We start from the raw sequence: 21599 nt of genomic DNA on the forward strand, positions 1-21599 counted from the left end.
GCCCTATGCCCCACTGGCCCTCCTTTATGTACAGGGTGCCTTCCCCTGCACAGCCATCCCTCCATGTCCCACAGACAATGCAGCCTGATGACTCCACACCCAGCTATCCACACACTCACTCTCCTATGTTCAATGGCACATGGCCATCCCCACAGATGTGTCCCCTCTATACAGATATATATCCAAAGAAGTAGAGAGGTCAGAGGCCTTCCTGCTTCGAAGGCTTTGAGAGAGGAAGGGGACATAGCAAATTCCAAGTGAAGAGTGAGGCAGTGCCCAGTTAGAACTCTGCACACATTAAGTGTTTAATAAATACAGTGCTAGAAATGCTGGACAGAGAGGATGAAAGCACAGAAGAAAAAAATAAATGATCAGCAAAGCAACCACAGGATGACAGGAAGTCTAAGAACATAGTGGAACACATTTGACTGAGAGTTCTCAATCTAGGAAATTTCACTTTGAAAGAAAAACGGGTGGGGGGGGGCACCTAGATCACCCCCAAATAAAACAGAATCTAATATCAAACTAGAAGTGTTTTCTGGATGCACAGAAAATATTCTCTGGAAGCATGCAACTTACCAATGAGCATCTCATACATGATCACCCCAAGCGACCACCAATCACACAGCTTGTTGTACCCAGTCTGCATGAACACCTCAGGAGCAATGTAGTCAGGAGTGCCTACTGTGGAGAAGGCCTGAAATACATACCACACATCAGGGAGGCCAAGCCAGGGAAGGGGGTATGCAGAGTTCGGCTCTAGAGACCAAAGGCTACAAAAGCACCAATAGGAGCTGCCCTGAAACTAAATAAGCAGGAGAGTCTAGGAGCTTAAAGCAAGCTTGAGTTGCTAGGGTGCTTTCCATGAAGAATAATAAAGCTTTGTTAATGAGGCAAAAGACCCTTCCTAAATATATCCAAAGCCTGTAATTCACTAGGTCACACGTATCTCTTTCATAACAATTAGTACCATAATTTACTATGATTAAATACAAAGCCCTGTACTTAATATGTGTATTCATCTATTTAAATCCTGACAAAACCTCTACAAAGAAGGACCTTATTAGTGCAGTGTTGCAGATATGAACATTGAAATTCAAGATAGATTCGCCTAAGGCCTCAAACTTAAAATTAGTTATATGGTAGAGTGCTGTTCAGAAATTACATATCTTGCTCCAATTCCAATTATCCCTCTTTCTATCATACATATTGTTTGATTTGAGAAAACCATAAAGGAAAGCTTTATTATTAAAAGCTAACATTATACACTACAGATCAAAAGTTTATAAATGTCTCCTTACCAAACTTAATCATTTCTAGAAATAATTATTAGAGAAATATTTTCTTTACTTTTTTTTTTTTTTTTTTGGTGGGGGAGTACTTGGGATTAAACCTAGGAGCACTTTACCACCAAATTATATCCCCTTTTTATCTTAAGACAGGGTCTCACCAAGTTGTTGATGGTCTCACTAAATTGTTGTGGCTGGCCTCAAATTTGTGATTCTCCTGCCTCAGCCTCCTGAATCTCTGGGATTATAGGCATACACCACCACACCTGGCTAGAGGAATATTTTCTAGAGTCCAGTATTCTGGTCTAATATACCAGGAATGCAAAATACTAGGAGGAAGTACAGTCAAAGTCTTCTAAAGTGCTTAGCATGTGAGAGTCTACTGTGAGTAAGGCTCTAGTCCAGGTGCTTTAAATACTATATAAGCTTTAAAATAAAAAAATAACAGCTGTGTTGTCTTTTTAAAATATTTATTATGATGGGGCTGGGGTTATGGCTCAGTGGTAGCTCACCTACCACGTGCGAGGCCCTGGGTTCGATTCTCAGCACCACTTATAAATAAATAAAATAAAGTTATTGTGTCCAACTACAACTACAAAACTAAATATTTTTAAAAATTTTATTATGAAATATTACAAACATACAGAAAAAAAGCAGACAATGCAATACACATCCCATAGTAGAGGTTAATAATCTACTCTATTTGTTGCAGTCATTTGTCTTTTTTAAATAAATGGAACTACAGAAACAATTAAAGCTCTGCTTTAAAAACCCAACTCTCTCTCCTCAATGAGGCAGAAACTACCCAGAAGTTGCTGTGCTGTTCTTGTGTGAATGTGCTCATAAATTACACATGATTTCTTGTATAAACATTAAATAAGTGGTTTCATACTATACTGAGTTATTCTTCAGTATTACAACTTGCCTTTTTTACTCAACATTATGGTTTTGAGACCTATTCATGTAGCTCTAGTTCATTCTTTTCTCTGGGTATTATTTTGTTACAGAAATAAATCAAAATTGTTTTTATCCATTCTTCTATACATGGACACTTACATTGTTTCTAATGTTTCACTTTGACAACACCTGAGTAAACATTCTCTTAATATCTCCTTGAGCACTGTGCAAGAATTTCTCTCTATCATATACTAGAGATTGTATATTATAGTAGTTTTGCTGGGTCTTGGGTTACAAACATTTCAACTTAAAGAGCTAACTGCCAACTGTCCTCCAAAGTGGTTATTCCTATTGAAACTTAGGCAAGGGGATAAATTGGTGCTATGCACCTTACCAACCCTTGGCTTGGTCAAATTGTTAAAATGTTACCAATTTAATGAATATGAAATAAGATGTTTTAATTTGTATTTCCCTTATTTCTAGTAAGGCTGAGCACAGATTTATATGATAATTAACTATCTTATAGTCATTTTGTGAATTTCCTTTCATATATTTTGCCCATTAGTTTTTTTTAGTAGTTCTTTTTCTTATTGATTCACAGGAATTTTTATGAATTCAGGACACTAATCCTTAATATAATCTCCTACTATGAAGCTTATTGCTTTTATAATGGTTTTATAAATGAAGTAATATTTGCTACATATGAAAAATAAACATTATGTCACATCCATACATATGGTACATACATGTGTAATTATTGAATTATGAGGCATAACAATGTAATGAACACCCATGAGTTCAACTAATAAACCAATGCCAGTATCAATAAAGCCAAACCTACACGCCACCCCATACCATCCTGTATCACCTCCTACCTACCTCTATTAATGTTTATCCTTCCTCTGCTTTTCAAAAGAAACTGAATTTTGTTACGTCTATAAATGAGATCTTCTTTAGTTTTGGTTTTGAGCTTTATAAAAATGGTATCATTGTATATGAAGGCTTCTGCTATTTGATTTCTCCTCCTGATGTTGTTTGTTTGTTTCTTTCTCTCTCTGTTTTGATGCTAGGGATTGAACTCAGGGGCACACTACCACTGAGCTACAACCTCAGCCATTTTTACATTTTATTTTGAGACAGGGTCTTGAAAAATTGCCCAAGCTGGTCTTGAATTTGCCATCCTCTTACCTCAGTCTTCTAAGCAGCTGAGATTACAGGTATGCACCACCTGCCTGACTCAATGTTGTTTTTAAAATTGATCCATGCTATCACAGGTAACAGTAGTTCAGTTATTTTCACTGATATAAAATATTCTGTTCCAGATGTAACCATTTCCCTGGATTATTTTCAGTGTTTTGCTGTTAGAGAAAAGGCAATAAACATTCTTCTGTATGTCTCCTGGTGTACACATGCATTATCTCCAGGGCATGTGACAGTGGTAGAAGTGCAGGACTTCTGTACATCTGGCTTATCTTTTCATTTGTGTCTTTTGATATACAGAGATTTGTTTTCCTTTAAAAATAATAAAACGAATCAAATTTTTCCTATGTTTTCGTTTCCTATATTTTCATTTAAAAACTCTTGCCTTGCTCTGGGAACAAAGATTTTGTCTTGTATTTTCTACTAAAGTTTTATTTTCCTTATAGAGTTGTTTTTTGCATATTGTCAAGTAGGGATCTGTTTAGATAATCATACATTATTATGTTTTAAAGATACAAACACTAAATAAGAAATTTTTGGGGGTTTTTGTTGTTTTGATTGTCTGGTTTTAGCTTTAAAGTCTGAAACATGGATTGTGTCCTCCCCCAAAATCAAAGTATTTTCATTCCAATTATAAAAGTAAGAAACTATAGATACTCTTTAAATACTAGATTTATTCTAGCAAAGATGAATGTAAGTAAATCATATTTGATCAAAGATCATAAAACCAGAGGTCTATTGCCACAAGAAAAGAATTCCTTTAAGATACGAAGGTGTTAAAAACAACTCTTAGAATTATAAAATATAGCCGACTGATAGCTCAAACCTGTGACAGGAAGAGTGATTCTGTCCCTCTGGGAACAGAGCCCTGCCATGGGGACTCTCTCATTTTCCTACACTTACTTCCTGCACTGTATGCATCAGATGGAGCCTTTCCAAACTGAGGACTACACCCATCCCAAATCTTTGTCTGTTTTCCATGTGGGGGTACCCTCCAACTCCAACCTCTTCAATCTGTACCCTTTTTCATTTGTTGTCTGAGTATTTATAATGTCAATGAGAGTGGTCATCTAGAACAGCACTATTGCTGCTTAACAGTCATTTCAATCACACCATGTGTCCTAAACCTTATGACTTTCATTTCAGAGTTTTAGAAGTAACAAGGCAACTTCATTTCCTACTTAATCACTTCTATAAATTTCACACTAAAAATAAACTGACCAGGATTAAATATCTACATATGCATCATCTCTTACCTTGGTGGTTTAATAACTTCAAACTGATTCATACCTGTTACCTAATCAGTTACTGAGGCCTAAGGTTACTCAGGACCATGTCACAATTTAAAACATTCCAGTAAGCAGCCAAGGAAGGAAGCTGAAACCTCTACTATCTATCTATCTATCTATCTATCTATCTATCTATCTATCTATTTATTTATTTGGTATTGGGGATTGAATCCAGGAATGGTTTAACACTAAGCTACATCCCCAAGTCCTTTTAACTTTGTATTTTGAGACAGGAGCTCACCAATTTGCTCAGGGCCTCTCTAAATTGCTAAGGCTGGCCTCCAATTTGTGATCCTCCTGCCTCAGGCTCCTGAGTTGCTGTGATTACAAGCCTGTGCCCACTATGCCCAGCATAAGCCTCTACTTTGTGATTCCCAATGGACTAAAAAGCAATAATCTTGGGGAAACAATTACACACATTAGGCTCAACCTGGAGGCAGTTTGTTTATTTAGGGAGCAGGGATTGAACCCTGGGGCCCTTAACAATTGAGCTATATCCTCAGCCTTTTTACTGTTACCTAATGTTTACCTAATCAGTTATTTTTTGAGATAAGATCTTGCTAAGTAGCTGAGGCTGGCTTTGAACTTGTGATCCTCCTGTTTTACCCTCCTAAACTGCAGGGATTACAGGCGTGCACCACCACACCAGGCAAATTTATATTAAGCATATATCAACCTTCAGCTTGGTAATAGCTGAATAGGATCGTTTAGAAATATCATTAATTAACATCTGGAAGACTGGGAGACTGGGAGAAGGCTTTATTTTAAATTATGCAAAGGGGTAATATGAGGATTACCTTAACTTATACTTTCTCATTTCTATTGTGAATAGAGTACAAATTTAAAGTTTATTCAGACTTTCAAAAATCTTTTTTTTAATATTTATTTATTTATTAGTTATTGGCGGACACAACATCTTTGTTTGTATGTGGTGCTGAGGATCGAACCCGGGCCGCACGCATGCCAGGCGAGCGCGCTACCGCTTGAGCCACATCCCCAGCCCCAGAATCTTTTTTTTTTTTTTTTGTAGTTGTAGATGAACAGAATGCCTTAATTTTATTTGTTTACTTTTATGTGGTGCTGAGAATCGAACCCAGGGCCTCACACCGGCTAGGCAAGTACTCTCCCACTGAGCTGCAGTCCCAGCCCCTCAAAACTCTTTTTAAAGTGAAATTTAACTCCAAATATGGAAACTATGAAATCTCTTCCTTATAGAATTTTAAGTGGTCACTAGTGAATCTGATATGACCATTTGGTATCTGTCAAGGAGCATAAAGCTTGTCTGGAATATAAGTACAGTTTAAGGCACTTCAACTTAATCACTCCCAATATAAATGTAAGCAGAGTAAACAAAGGTTAAATCCTAACCTGAAAGGACTGGGGGTAAAGCTCAGTGGTAAAGCAGTTGCCTAACAGGCTTGAAGCCCCATGTTAGATATTCAGCAGTAACTAGAAAGAAAAAAAAATCACAAAGGATTCCTTACTTTTTGTTAGTTTCTAAAATATAAATATCAGTCCCCCAAAAAGGCAAAGCTATCATTTCAGATCATCTTTTCAGTGGAAGATCGCAACATTAATTACACAGCAGAATCACCCAGGGTTATATATCACAGACCAAATGAGTCAGCATTTCTGTGGGTAGGACAACAAAGACATCAATAGGTTTTGAAGCTTCCCAAGTGACTCCTATGTATAGCCAATGTTAAGAATCACTGTTTTGAAAGTCTGAGTGGCGCACACTATATATAATCCTAGCAATTTAGGAGGTTGAGACAGAAGGATCAAAAGTCCAAGGCCAGCCAGTCTCAGTATCTTAGCAAGACCCTCAGCAACTCAGAGACCCTGTCTCAAAAAGTAAAAAGAGCTGGGGGAGCTGGGGATATAGTTCAGTAGGTAGAGTGCTTGCCTTGCATACACAGGCCCTGGGTTCAATCTCCAGCACAGCACCCCCCTGCTCCCCCCCCCAAAAAAATGCTGGAGATATAGCTCAGTAGTAAAGAGCCCTTGGTTCAATTCCCAGTACCAGTGGTGTGGGTGGGAGATGGCCACTGCTTTATACAGACATAATGGAAGCATTTGACCAATCTATTCCTGATACTCCCTAAACCTGAACAAACTATGGAAACAGGTTTCTACCACAGATAGAATTTAGAAGTTTAGAGTATCACAGTTTCTAAGGAAAGGAGACAGTGTTGCAACTAATTGTACTAAAGTATCCCCAGGTTAATGTTAGATAAAAGACATCAAAGATTCATTTCAAGTTGGGTGGTAAAACATGCCTGTAATTCCAGCTCCTCAGGAAGATGAGGCAGGAGGATCTTTGATCAAGATCCTCTGTAACTTAGTGAGAGACCCTGTCTCAAAATTTAAAATTTAAAGGGCTAGCAGGGGATGGTGGCAAATGCCTATAATTTCAGCTACTCAACAAGACTAAGGCAGAAGGATTGCAAATTCCAGGCCAGCCTCAGCAAGACTCTATCTCAAACAAAATCATAAAAAAGGGCTAGGGATGTACCTTAGTGGTAAAGTGCCTCAAGATTTGATTCCCAGCAAAAAAAAAAAAAAAAAAAAAGAAGAAGAAGAAGAAGAAAAGAAAGGATTAATTTAAGTTACTCCATCTTCAAAAGAGTAACAAAATCATCATAGTCTAAAGCCCACTGATAAGCTTCAAAAAATCAAAATAAATGCAAGCCCTTCCTCTGATTCTTTCTTAATCCCTCAGGCTTCCATTTTCACAAGTGACTGACATCTACTTACTAGGTGACCTACTAAGTGAGTTAATAAGGGTATTACAGAGAAATCTAAGTCAGCATTTTACTAAGTCTGGCTGAAACACAAAGTATTTGGCAAACTGCTAAATTACTATTATATATGCAGACAAGCAGAAGTTCTACCATTTATTAGATAAAATACACATATGATCATTATCCCAAAGTACAACACATATGCTGTACTTCAAACATGAACCAATTAATTAGCTATTGTTAATAATAAATTTGGGGCTGGGGTTGTGGCTCAGTGGTAGAGCACTTGCCTAGCATGCGTAAGGCACTGGGTTCAATCCCAGGACCACATAAAAACAAAACTAAATAAACAAAATAAAGGTACTGTGTCCATCTACAACTAAAAATAAATGAAATAAAATAATAATAATAAATTTTGCCTAGATAACATTTCACTAGTGAAATTAAACTATGTAAATAATTTCCAACTATTAATGTAAATGGAATAAGGTTATACTATCAAGGTAAATGCAATAAGGTTACCTATTTTTAAGCTTGTGGGGCATAATTTTACATGTGTATATACTCAAACATAAAATAATAAAAATTTCTCTTCTAGTTCTCTCCAATTTTGATTACCAAGTACTTTTTTTCCAACACAAAGTAAGAAAACATGAGGCCTATAAATTGAGGAGTCTTAACTTGCCTAAGTGAATTAAAATTTTAACAAGTTAAGAACCAATGCCTAAAAATTCAAGGTAGATATATGCACTTAACTTTCATTGCGAAATCTCCAGCTTAAATATAACCCCCTTCCCAGGGAAAAGTGGGATAGGAAGGAAAAGTATTGTCAACAACCTAAAAAGTCAGAATGAGGTGACCCACTGAAAATGTCACAATAGGGCTGGGGATATGGCTCAAGCGGTAGCGCGCTCGCCTGGCATGCATGCAGCCCGAGTTCAATCCTCAACACCACATACAAAACAAAGATGTTGTGTCCGCCAATAACTAAAAAATAAATATTAAAATTCTCTCTCTCTCCCTCTCTCTTAAAAAAAAAAAAAAGAAAAGAAAATATCACAATCAAAACAACCCAATATTATCTGCTCTCCTTCAAGATTCCTTTTGGTGCTACAAACATAATCATAGCACTCTATAAGGTAATCATAAAAGCAAGGGATATTCTACAAATATTTATCATGTGAAAATCCATGTGTATATTTTTTTAAACTTATTCACACTTGATCTGTAGCATTTCAAAAGCCATAGCTATTACTTACTAGCTGACGTCTGTTTCTTTTCCAGGTTTCTGCTTTCCTTTTGGAATTCATGTTCTGGAAAGCTACAAACAGAAAACCAGTTCTAATCAAAGTTTATATAAAAATGGTTACTATTGGAGTATATACTCTGGTTCAAGTCATATGAGACCCTAAGTTTTGTTTTTTTCTAACTTTATATAACAACTTCAGATGACACATTTCCGAGTAGGTCTGTAAGCCCAAATCAGAGGTTCTCAAGCATTACTAACTCAAAGAATCACATAACAAAAGCTCTAAACAGCACTTATAGGTGGATCATCTAGTCAGAGAGAACACACTAGGTCTTACTCCGAATTAGAGGGAACTTAGCCTCAGAAACAAAGGTCCTGAAGTAGACTTAAAACATTCACTGTTTCTCAAAATTATCATCAAATACCCAAGAGGAGCAATTGTTATATATGCAAGAATGTATATGTTTAGGATACATTATTTGATATAAGCTTTTCTAGGATGAATTATAATTTAACTATGTAATCTTCAATGACTTGATAGCAATCAAATGTTCAAGTAGAAGTAATTCTCATTAAGGTAACTTTTTTTTCCCCTGCCATGACAGAAAGAAGACCCTAGAATAAATCCAGTCTGGAGCTATTCCCAGGACCTTTTCCTTTACTACCTTTGCTTGCCTGCTCCAAATTCATCCCCAGAACTTGCCCAGTAGAGCTCAAAGAAAACTCTTTTCAACATCTGTCTTAACGTACCTGTTAGCATCATCTTGCCTCACCAGAAAATGCTCTCCTATCTTTCCTGATGAATCTGGTCGCCAGGGAAAACAGCAATTCCATAAGGAACAAAAAAACCAATATCATTGTTAAGACTTACTGAAATCGCTGGGGAGGCTATGGTTCAGATTCCTATAAAACTCTGTCCTATGTGCTTTTTTCAGTCCCGTGCAAAGGCCAAAGTCCGAAAGTTTCACATGGCCCTATGGAGAGAAGAAAAAAAGTGATGGGGATGAACAATTCTTAATTATAGAACAGAACATTATCTTCTGCACCTTCCAGTATTTATTACATCTCTATGGCTAAAGTATACTGCTTTTTTTTTTCCCCTTTTCTATTACAAAGAAAATTCTGTAATAACACTAAAAAGAGCACCTTGAATTCTATTATATAAAAAAAAGTCTTTATTTTTTCATATTATCTTTGGTTTTGTCCAAATAAATATAGGTTTTTAAACAGTTGAACCCTCCATAGCATCTGGAAACATTTTTACTACTTCTTTAATGAACACAGTGGCTATTACTAATGTCTAACGTCAATTGGCACAGTGCCTAATTATTACCTAACCATCCTAATACTTAACCATCCCAATTCTTAGCTCTCAGGTAATATGGATTTTAAGTACCCTATGATGGAGAGTTCTGTATCCCCAGCCCTAACCATACATAACACAGAGCACAACCTTAACAAAACAGTTGTTAAATGAGTAAATAAACAAATATTTGTTCATATAGCTTTTTCTCCTCTTGAATTATTTCACTGGGACAAATTTTAAGAAGTAAATTACTTAAAATAAAGGGAATAAATATTATTGCATAGTTCTTTTTTTTTTAAAAATGCCAGTTTTTTTAGCAATGGCGAGGCACCTAGCAACTCAGTGAGACCCTGTCTCTAAATTTTTTTTTTTTTAGAGAGAGTGAGAGAGGAGAGAGAGAGAGAGAGAGAGAGAGAGAGAGAGAGAATTTTTAATATTTTTTTTTTTTTTTTTAGTTCTCAGCGGACACAACATCTTTGTTGGTATGTGGTGCTGAGGATCGAACCCGGGTCGCACGCATGCCAGGTGAGCGCGCTACCGCTTGAGCCACATCCCCTGCCCCTGCATAGTTCTTAATAAATGTTGCCATACCATATTTTTTTTAAAGAGAGAGAGAGAGAGAATTTTTTAGTATTCATTTATTTAATTTTTTTTTAGTTTTCGGTGGACACAACATCTTTATTTATATGTGGTGCTGAGGATAGAACCCAGCACTCCACGCATGCCAGGCGAGCATGCTACTGCTTGAGCCATATCCCCAGCCCATATTCTTTTTTTTTTAATAATTTTTTTAAATTGTAGATGGACACAATACCTTTATTTTATTTATTTATTTTTATGTGGTGCTGAGGTTCAAACCCAGTGCCTCACACATGCTGGGCAAGCACTCTACCACTGAGCCACAACCCCAGCCCAGCCATACCATATTCTAATCAGAAGCCTCTGACTTCTGATAATGCTTATCAAGGAAACTCACACTCCTATGAGTCAAACACCATGATCAGTGCTTTAATTGTGTTGTCTCATGTATAACTCTCACTGACTCAGTCATTATTACATAGCTTGCTTGTACAACAGCAAAACCAAAACCAAAAATTAGCTGGTGCTCTTTCCTGCCAGACCAGGATTACTTTACCTCTCCCAACACCCCTTATCTCATCTGAAAAATGGGATAATGATATCTTTCTGGCAGAAATGAGAAGTGATGTATATAAGGCTCAAAACACAACACCTGGCACACCATTAGCCCTAAGGAAAAAGCAGGTATTCCTGAGGTGGTGAATTTCTCTTCCCACTTTACTGGGGAGTGAACTCAGAGCCTTATACGTTCTACTCAAGCACTCTACCACTGATGTATATCCCCAGTCCTTTTTATTTTTTATTTTCAAACAGGGTCTCACTAAATTGCCCAGGCTGGCCTTGAACTTGCAATCTTCTTGCCTTAGCCTCCTTTGTAGCTGGGATTACAGACATGCACCATCAGGCAACCTTTTAAAATTTTAAATAAATAAATGGGGAGGTGAAACCAAACAGGAAAAAAAAAATGCTCAGGTCCCTACTCAAGGTCACAAAATCAGAAATGGTATGGCCAAGGTTTGAGCCCCAATGACTTTAATGTCTGTGATTTTTCCATGATACCACCTTCTTTGAGGACATTCTCAGGCTTTAACATAAAAATTTCTCAGAGGACAAAGCCACAGGAGCCCTGCTCAGATAGATTAGGTTTTATTGTTTTATTTTAAAGGGAATTCCGTGTGTATGTGTATGTGCGCACGCACGCGCGCGCGCATGTGTGTGTGTGTGTGTGTGTGTGTGTGTATAACAAAATGAACTGCCAAACAAGGACAGCTTTGAGCTTGCTAACTTGGTATTTCTTTTTACAGATCTGCAAATACCTTGTTCTACAAGCCAAGAACACAGTTTAATTTGCAGTTCTCTAAATTACATGTTTTGCCTGGACGCCTCTAAGAAAGAAGATGTCTAACAAAAAGATCAGTACATGGAGCAAATGCTATTCAAGCCCAGACTTCTAGAAAATGCTATAGTTATTGTGGGCACACAGCAGAAACTCAAGACTTCTGCATTTTCACTCCTATAATCAATGTAGCTGAACACATAAATGAACTTGCTTATGAGAACATTTTATGACAAGTCTGAGCTAGCATAATAGGGGGCAAATCAATACCTTCCAGAATCCCCCACTTCTCTTCAGCTAAATGAAGTCCCCAAGTTCTTGGCCTTCAACATGTTCGCTGGACATGACTGTGGACTAAGCACTAATGTGCCTGCAGTACAGGACCAGGACATATGAACTCAAAACCACACGAGGTATGCCAGTGCTTTATTAAAAATATATCTTAGGAAGAAAAAAAAAAAAAAAAAATATATATATATATATATATATATATCTTGGGGGGCTGGGGCTATGGCTCAGTGTAGAGCGCTTGCCTACCATCTGTGAGGCACTGGGTTCAATTCTCAGTACCACATATAAATAAATGAATAAAATAAAGGTCCATCAACATATATGTAGATGTTAACGGACCTTTATTTTATTCATTTATTCACATATACATATATGCATGTATGTATCTGGGGTTGGGGTTATAGCTCAGTGGTAGTACACTTGCCTAGCATGTGGGTTCAATTCTCAGCACCACATATAAATAAATAAAGGTCCATTGACAACTAAAAAAATATTTTAAATTATATATATATATTTGTGTATGGATATCTCAACTTAATGGCATAGGAAAATATCTCCATAGCATTAATATTTTAAAAGCAGAATTCTAAGCTATTTACATGGATGCTAACTTTATATAAGTTACTAACACAAAGAGAAAGATATCAAAGCTATTAAAACAGTGGTAACCTTTCAGTGGCGAGATTATACATTATTTTTCTTCTTTATATTATTCAAATTTTCATTTATATGATTATTTTCATAATGAAGAAAAAAACTACTAACCAGAAGAAATTATTTGACAAGTCTCTTGATCTCTTAAAACAGAAAAACAAAGGGTTTCAAAGAAAGATAGAAATCTTCAGGACTTTCAAAGGCAAAAAATATATAAAAAGACAGCAAGGAAGAAAAATACACTAGGCATAAAATTTACTTTTATACTTAGAAGAAAAATTCAGTTAAGATAAAAATTCTGCATAACATAAAACAACATTCTAAAATTTTAGAGCTAAAGAGACTTTAGAGCTTCTCTAGATCAGTATTTTCACTATCTAGATGAAAACAGTGAGGTCCAGATAATAAGAGATTTGCTAAGGTTGGGCTGGGGTTGTAGCTCAGTGGTAGAGAACTTGCCTACTACGTGTGAAGCACTGGGTTCGATCCTCAGCACCACATAAAAATAGAATAAAGGTATTGTGTCCACCTACAACTAAAAAAAAAAAAATTATATATATATACACACACACACACAGAAAAAGAGAGAAAGAGAGAATACATTTTAAAAAAGAGAGAGATTTTCTAAGCTTATCCAAAATTCAGTTAGCAGTATAGAGAGTCTCTTCTAATTTACTGAGTTTAGAAATTAAGCAACTATGCTTATTTGCATATTTATATTTATCTCAAAATAAATATAAACAGGCCAGTACAACAGAAGCTGAGCAGGGGATATAATTAAAAACCTGTACTTGTGCCAGGTTTTTTGTTGTTGCCTTACTTCCTGGTTCTTGGCCTGGTTCCTCATTAACTGATGAAGTTGCCCAACACAGAGGTTTGGATAGGTAGTGTATTATCAGCATAGTTAATTATATGCTAAGAGAAAATTACTATCTTTGACTTTATTGCAAACTAACCCTCTAAATTAATTTTATTCTTGAGCATTTTCAAGGATGTCTTTTAAGAGGAATGTTCAATCAAACTGCAGAATCATGAGCCTTTCAGAGAGTAGAAGTATCAGCAAACAGCTATCAAAAAAAAAAAAAGAAGAAAAACATACAAGGTCAATCACATGGCCCCTATGTCACAGGTGGTTCAGGTGTTATGGCAAAGGCCGCTCAGAGCAGCACACACTGCCTGCTGATACCCCAACCACATACCTTGCTGTCCAAGAGAAGGTTGTCTGGTTTGATGTCTCTATGGATGAATCCAAGTTGGTGAATAGAGTCTATGGCTAATACTGTTTCTGCTATATAAAACTGAGTTTCCTCTTCAGTCAGAGTGTCTTTTTTCATCAACAAAGTCATCATGTCCCCTGGAGGTGGAAAAATACAAAGCCACCACCACACATAGACACACAGACACACACACACAAGCAACACATAAGTAAGTATTGGTTTTCAAATATGTATTCTCTATCTGCCAACATAAGGCACATAAACAGAACCCTGCTGTGCACCAGAGAATGACCCACACTGCCAATATGGCTGTGCAGGGAAGACAAGTAATAGCTGATAATACTTAAAGGGAAATAAATAAATAAATAAATCACAGCCACAGAAAGCAAAACATTTTCATAATTAAGCTATGGGATACTGACCACTTTGCTATGATTTGCATTTTGCTTTTGAGAGGAAAGAAAATTTCTCCTAAACTTAACATTTTTTTAAAAAAAGCATATTTGCTTAGGATAATTATTTGGACTAAAGGGAAAACTACTTTGCTTTTATTTTGCACAAATACCTGAAAACTTCTCTGCCTCTAGAAGCAAATGGCACTTCACATAGGTTGTGCTGCTATTGTTAGAGAAACTGAAAGTCAAACAAAAATGTAAATATCTGGGAAGGCTAAAAATAAGCTTTCCATCTTCTATTCACAAAACACTGGAAGATAAACCAATAAAAAGGCAGGACTTCTGCAGCCAAGCATCAGTCAACAAAAGCTGAAAATGCTGTAGACTGGAATGCATAATAACTGCCTCACAGAAGTGCACACTGAACACCTCTCGAGATCAGTGTTTTTTTTTTTTTCCTAGTGTCTAGTTATACAGGTACAACAAATGTATACCAATATCCTTTCCATCACTTTTAAAACAATATCAATTTTAGCAACCTCTTTAGTTTTCTGCAAAGTCAATATTTGGTTATTTCTGCTTAATACAAGCAACATAAAATAGCAGAAAAAAGATTCAGATCCTAAAACTCAACAGTTAGACAAAAGCAAAGAAAATATGCATAAGTAGTTTAAAGATAAAAGAATAAGAAAGATTCAGTTTAAACCTCATATAAAGCCATGTAATGTTAGAAAACAAGGAAAAGAGAAAGAAGCCTTTGTTTTAATACAGCATCATGCTGCTTTTTAAATTTTATTTCATTCATAATTTTATTCTTTGTATTCTTGGGAGAAAAGTAGACATTTTTCACTCAGGCAAAAATTACATCTTCTTTTTGGTCCAAGACTTGAAAAATGCATTCCTAATTACTCCTGGCAACATTCAATCAGGAGGCACACCAAAGACCAGGGAAGTGCATGCAGACCAACATTAAGCGGCCTCCACTTGTGGCACAGGACAGCAGCCAACAGCTTCACACAGCACCTGTGTGAGCCTGCCCAGGTGACCAGAGAGCTCACTCTAGATGATCTAAGGCTTTGTAGGCCAGCTCCACCAAGTGCAAAGGGCAGGGACCAGGAGGCATGAGAAGCTACAGAAGATGGTGCAGATAAGGTCTGAGGAGACACACATCAAGGAGCTGGTGACCAAGCTGGATTTTAGTTCTATTTAAATACTAGCATGTAAATATTAAAAAGTTTCTCCTCATTCTGCCAGACAGACTCTTTTCTAATCTTGATCAATTGTTAATAAAAAGTATCAGTAACCCGGTATCTAAACTAAGGGTTGTCACAAGATCATTATCATGCCACAATTGTGTTTGCTTTGCCAAGAACCAAAAAGGAAACAGTTATCTTTTGTTTTTCCTCCACCAGAGTTTGCTCAGAATTCATCTGCTCACTGAGAAACAGACTGTGTTCCCCAAAACAGATGGTATGTTCTGTTCTGAGTTTACTTTTAGGAGGGGCACATGCAGAGATATGTAAAACTGGAAATCTCCAAAATGAGAAATTAATTCTGGCTACTAATATAGGCAATGAGAAAGTTACTCCTTATTAATAAGTAATAGAAAATGAAATAAAAAAGTTGAAGCAAAGAATATTATAGCTTCAATTTTGTCACTTGAATACCTTACACATGATTCCCATTGACAGGAGGAAAGAAAGCAGAGCTGCCTAATTTATTCCTACACATATTTAAAAGAAAAGGGAAAAGAAAGAACTGTCCATCTGAAATCATGAGAATGAATGAAAAGGTTACTAAGATTATAGAAAGGCACCCCAGCACAAGACAGGCTATTGACCTCCTTTTAGACCTAAAAGAAGATACAGAAAGAACTTTGTGAGCACAATTAAAAGTAGAAAGGAGGGTTAATTGTTGATGTGAGAAAGAGAAACCACAGAACAAAAAGGAAAAATGACCTTTCATCGGTTAAGTAATTACCTCCAGGCAGGAACTCCATGATTAGGTAGAGGTTTAGCTTATCCTGAAAACTATAGAACATTTTCACAACCCACAAACTGTCTGCCTCCACTAGAATGTCACGCTCCGCACGAATGTGGCCAACCTGGAGGTATACGCATTTGATTAATGACAAGCCTTGCTCTGCTTTATTAGACTGCATATTTGCTTAAAACAATTTAAATACTGTTTTGAGTATTTAATTGTGATGATGTAAAAGATCTATTTACGCAAACCTACTAACTCAAAATTGACATTTGATTTGAAAATATTTGGTGATGAAAACTTGAATGATGAAAGTCTTTAAAAAAAAGGCAAAATGAATGGCTACAATACAAATGGCGACTTTAACATGCTATAAATTAAACCTCTGATTAGTTAAAATTACCACTCTTTCGCACATATTTTTTTCTTTTTAAATTTTTTTTATTTGTAGATGGACACACAATGTCTTTATTTAATTTTATGTGGTGCTGAGGATCCAACCCAGTGCCTCCCACATGTAAGGCAAGTGCTTTACCACTGAGCTACAGCCCCAGCCCCCATATTTTTGTTTTAATAATCCCTTATGATAAAAATAAGTCCCTAAAGTGAGACTCTCCAAACAAGTCCTCCCTCAGGTCTGCAATGATATCTAAAATGACAGTGACAATTCAAGAATACTATGATACCACAGCATTTAGTTTACCGTGGTGCAAAGAATATGTGCTCAGTTAATTCTTACTACATTAAAACATGAGAACATCTGCTGGGCATGGTGGCACACACCTGTAATCCCAGCTTCTCTGGAGGCTAAGACAGGAAGAAGGCAAGTTTGAGTTTAGCCTGGGACACTTAGTGAGACCCTGTCTCTGGGCATGGTGGCACACACCTGTAATCCCAGCTTCTCTGGAGGCTAAGACAGGAAGAAGGCAAGTTTGAGTTTAGCCTGGGACACTTAGTGAGACCCTGTCTCAAAATAAAAAAAATTAAAAGGGCTGGGTAAAAAATAAAAGCTCAGTGGTAGGGTGCCCCTGCATTTAATTCCCAGTACTGAAAGAAAAAAAGAGAGAGGGAGGGAACAACTAAGAAAAGTTATGAATTAAAATTAATGACATTTCCAGTTTTCTTTTACTAAAATATCTAGCTGAGAGCAGGTTGCAAAAAAGTTAGAGAGAATTGGTAGAATTATTTTGCTAAAATAATGTTTTATAATATGAAACTTGTCATATTGACTTTAAATATATAATAGCAAAACATTGCTACCTATTATGAAATCCCATCCTTCCCTCTTTTTTTTTTTTTTTTTTGGTTGTGCAAGATCTTGCTATGTTGTGGAGGCTGTGGGCCTCAAGCGTGAAATTCTTCTGCCTTAGCCTCCTCTCCTTAAAAATGTCACAAGATCCAAAGTTGGGTTTTATCAAGTCTAAAAATTTTATTTGTACACAATCCAGATCTTTAATAGAGATTTGTGTCTTAATCTATGCTATAAGTCTCTCTCTCTCTCTTTTTTTTTTTTTTTTGGTAACAGGAATTGAACTCAGGGATGCTTAACCACTGAGCCACATCCTCAGCCCTTTCTATTTTCTATTTTTTGAGACAGGGTCTTGCTAAGTTGCTGAGGCTGGTTCTGAACTTGCCATCCTCCTACCTCGGCTTCCTGAGCTGCTGCGCCTAGCTTGTTACTAGTCTTGAGTTTTTATGTTCCAAAGTAAAAGATGCACCAAGATTCATAAACTGACACTTTCGTTGGCAAATCAGCCCAATGATTTTGTTTTGATTAATATAGTGCTTTACACACTTGTTTTACTGAGGTGTCTTCAACAAGACCAGGTACTCTTCCATTTGAACACAGCCCAGTCTCTGTCCTATATTACATTTACATTTAACCTGCTTTATTTTTCCAAGCTAATTCTCAGGGCCCTGGAGGCATTTTATTTACATATTTGAGTTTTCAGACTCTACTAAAATTGGTCTTTGGGGAACAACAGCTTCAATTTTTACATTTTTACTTCTGTATTTATGGTATGGGGTGAAAAAATGTACAATAAGGGTGATAAGGAATAATCAAATAAAGCATCTGCATTTAATGCTGCTTGCTGACCTGTAGCTCTGCAACCACAGCTATGGCCCCATTCAGACATTAAAAACTATACAAAGTGGCCTTCATGTGCCTGTTTCCTTTAAGGCCCCTATCTACTGCAGGGAGCAGAGAAAAGGGGGGCACTACCATTACTACACTCACCTCGGAAGTCAAAATGGTGACTTCGGCATTTCCTGTTTGTTAAGGGGAGAGCTAGTCATTGCAAGCACACCTTGCCATTCTCTCCTGAGGCTGAAATGATAGCCAGGAGTCTCGAGATCTAGAAGTAGAATCAGTTGAATAGCGGAGAAGAAGGGAAGCGCCAAAAAGTTCTCTTTCCTCCATTCTGTAAATATTTATTAGGGTGGAGTGCAAACTGCTACCTGGGGCACTAAGAAAGCAGAGATGAAACTAGGCTTTGTCCTCTCCTTAACAGTACATTGGAATCACAAGTAATGGTTTTTCTTTGCTCTAGAAACATCTGACACCAACTAAATACTAATGTCTTATCCTTTAAAATTTTTCCAAGTAGAATAAATTTCCATCTTATAGAGCAAAATAACAAGCTGAACTCTCTTAATTCATCTCAGTTCAATAAAGTCACCAAAAAAATAAATAAATTTTCAGTTCTACTAAAAAATGATAATAGATTTGCACTGGGCAACTAACTTTCACCTGTGCTCCTTCGAGATGATAGACCTACATAGAGTCTGTGGTCATAGACTTTAACTGGACTATACCAAGATCAAATCAAGGTAACTGGTCCATCACTTAAGGTGAGCTAAACAATTAAGTTAATGTTCCATTTAATGCATAAATTAATGCAATGTTTAAAATCCTAATTCTATTTAGATATGTCTTTTATTTTCATTGACAAAAATCTAAGGAATTCATTTCTAAAAAGGTAGGACATTTGACAAAAGGTTTGGATCATTAGATACCATGTTGAGCACATGCTATGTGGAATTAATAACTCTGAAAGTCATAAAATTATTACTATACTTTACAATTTTCTTCTGTTAATTATTTGATAAGTTTTAAGCCTTCATTAAAACTATAGAAAGCATGTCTTATAAAAATAAACCTTACTCATGAAAAGCAAATAATAATGACTAGTCAATAATAGAAATGTTATATTTTCCTTCTCAAGATTAACTGGCATACTTTTTTTTTTTTTTTGGCATACTTTCAATACCTATGCACTCATAACATACACTAATTTCTAGATAATACATAAACAGGGTTATACTGCATTATTTATTTATTTATTTATTTTCAGTATTAGGTGTTGATCCCAGGAGCATTCTCTATTCTACTATTAAGCTCTACTCTAAACCTTTTTATTTTTTTTTTTGATATAGAGTCTGGCTAAGTTGGCAAGGTCAGTCTGAAACTTGTGATCCTCCCATCTCAACCTGGGATTACAGGCATGTGCCACTGTGCCTGGCTTACACTGCCTTTTGCATAAGATTCATGTTAGCTTAAAATATAGCATCTGAAGATTTATTGCCTGAGAATCTGAAACTCCAAAATTCCTAGGAGTCTAAAGCTTCTGGGTAACACATGAAAATTAAGGAGAAAATAAAACTTCCAAATTTTGGAGGTGGCACTTGAATGAAGGCAGAGAAGACTCCATCATTATACTACCTCTCAAGAGGTAGACAGGACTGGATGTAGGGCCCACCTCCATCCTGAACCTTGGACTCTATAGAGAAGCTCTCCCTGCCATTGGATCCTATAACACTGGACCTTTTACAGGACAGTTGAGGAATCACTCACAACAATCCATTCTTAGGAAAGCAGCTAACTAAACTAGATTTACAAAAAGTCTGTTTCACTTTTTTAAAATACACCTTTCAATATTTGTACCTCACTTATGTTGCATACAGAATTTATGTATCTCATAGACCTATTTGCAAAGTGGATTCAGGTTTTAGAAAGCACTGAGGTTTTTTGGGGGGTTGACGTGCTAGGGCCTCAGTCATATTAAGTAAACACTCTACCACTGAGCTACATCCCCAGTCCTTAGGAAGTGTTCTTAATCATTAAAGGAAAAATTGCACTGCTCTTCCATTTGCATTATATTTTTAAAAATTTATTCAGATATTGGAAGATCAGTCTCTCTCAGGTAATGATGAGCTACCTAAAAGACCTAACTTTGATTTAAGTGGGAATGAATGAACTTACAGAATGAAGCACATGGAGATACATCTTACAATGTCAATTCTAAACTCTCCTAGTCCTCAGTTCCAAGGTGTAAAAACACTTCCTATTTCTCAGCATTTGATAAGCATACCGAACCAAGTATGACCTCAAAAAGAGGTTCTCATGACAAGACTTTCTCCTAATCAAGTGGGAGACTCATACAACAGCTGCTTCTGTAACAGGTTTTCAACATTAAAATGACTACCCATAGGCATGATTTGCAATTTTAAATATGTAACCACTTCTTTGTAAGGGTAAAAAAGTAGTTATCCTATGTATAGTTGTACGTAACAGAGCTAAAGAAAACTATAATAAAATATACATTGCAACTAAGAAAATAGTTTTAGAGACAAAAAATTCAGAGGATAACCAAAAACACTGTTCCAACTATGCTTTACCTGCTCTTTTTCAAGCATATCTGCTTTACGGAGGATTTTCATTGCATATACATGCCCTGTATCTTTCTTCTGAACAAGCCGCACCTTAAAAAGTCAAAAGAAATGCCAAGTCAAAAGTCCATGCTACCAAGTTCATGCTTTCATGTGTTATGACAAAGACAAGGATGTTTTGTTTGTTTGTTTGTTTTGGGTTTTAGTAGGGCCCAAAAAGTTAAATTGAAACAGTATCATAATTTGAAATAAGCAAGTAGTAGTTAAAGAAGCAGAAGAAAATGCTTTCAGCATCTCAAAACTTAGTAGTAATGTCACTGTTGGTAACATTCTCAAACATCTCTATATTTGAACAGCTTTGGCTCCCCAGTTGAGCAAACCAATCTAATTTAAAACCTTCTCAATTCCAACTTAGGATGAGTTAAATCCCTGGCATGTTATTTCATCACAACCGAAAACCTAAGCAAATGATTATAACAACATTTACAAATAAAAGTAA

General features: G+C 36.3%; 1 protein-coding gene across 2 annotated transcripts in view; it reads right to left on the bottom strand.

The window, feature by feature from the left end:
- Nucleotides 1-21599, bottom strand: part of STK38 (serine/threonine kinase 38) — a 48501-nt gene that overhangs the window by 3899 nt on the left and 23003 nt on the right. For both annotated transcript variants that reach the window (XM_081296512.1, XM_081296511.1), the window contains exons 5-10: nt 21110-21193; nt 16427-16550; nt 14034-14188; nt 9540-9642; nt 8679-8740; nt 580-697 (exon numbers count right to left, since the gene is read on the bottom strand). In XM_081296512.1, coding sequence (XP_081152638.1) covers nt 580-697; nt 8679-8740; nt 9540-9642; nt 14034-14188; nt 16427-16550; nt 21110-21193 — 646 coding nt within the window. The remainder of the gene's footprint in view (nt 1-579; nt 698-8678; nt 8741-9539; nt 9643-14033; nt 14189-16426; nt 16551-21109; nt 21194-21599) is intronic.

The sequence above is a fragment of the Spermophilus citellus genome (assembly GCF_964194105.1).
Source record: "Spermophilus citellus genome assembly, chromosome: 5".
Classification (NCBI taxonomy): Eukaryota; Metazoa; Chordata; class Mammalia; order Rodentia; family Sciuridae; genus Spermophilus; species Spermophilus citellus.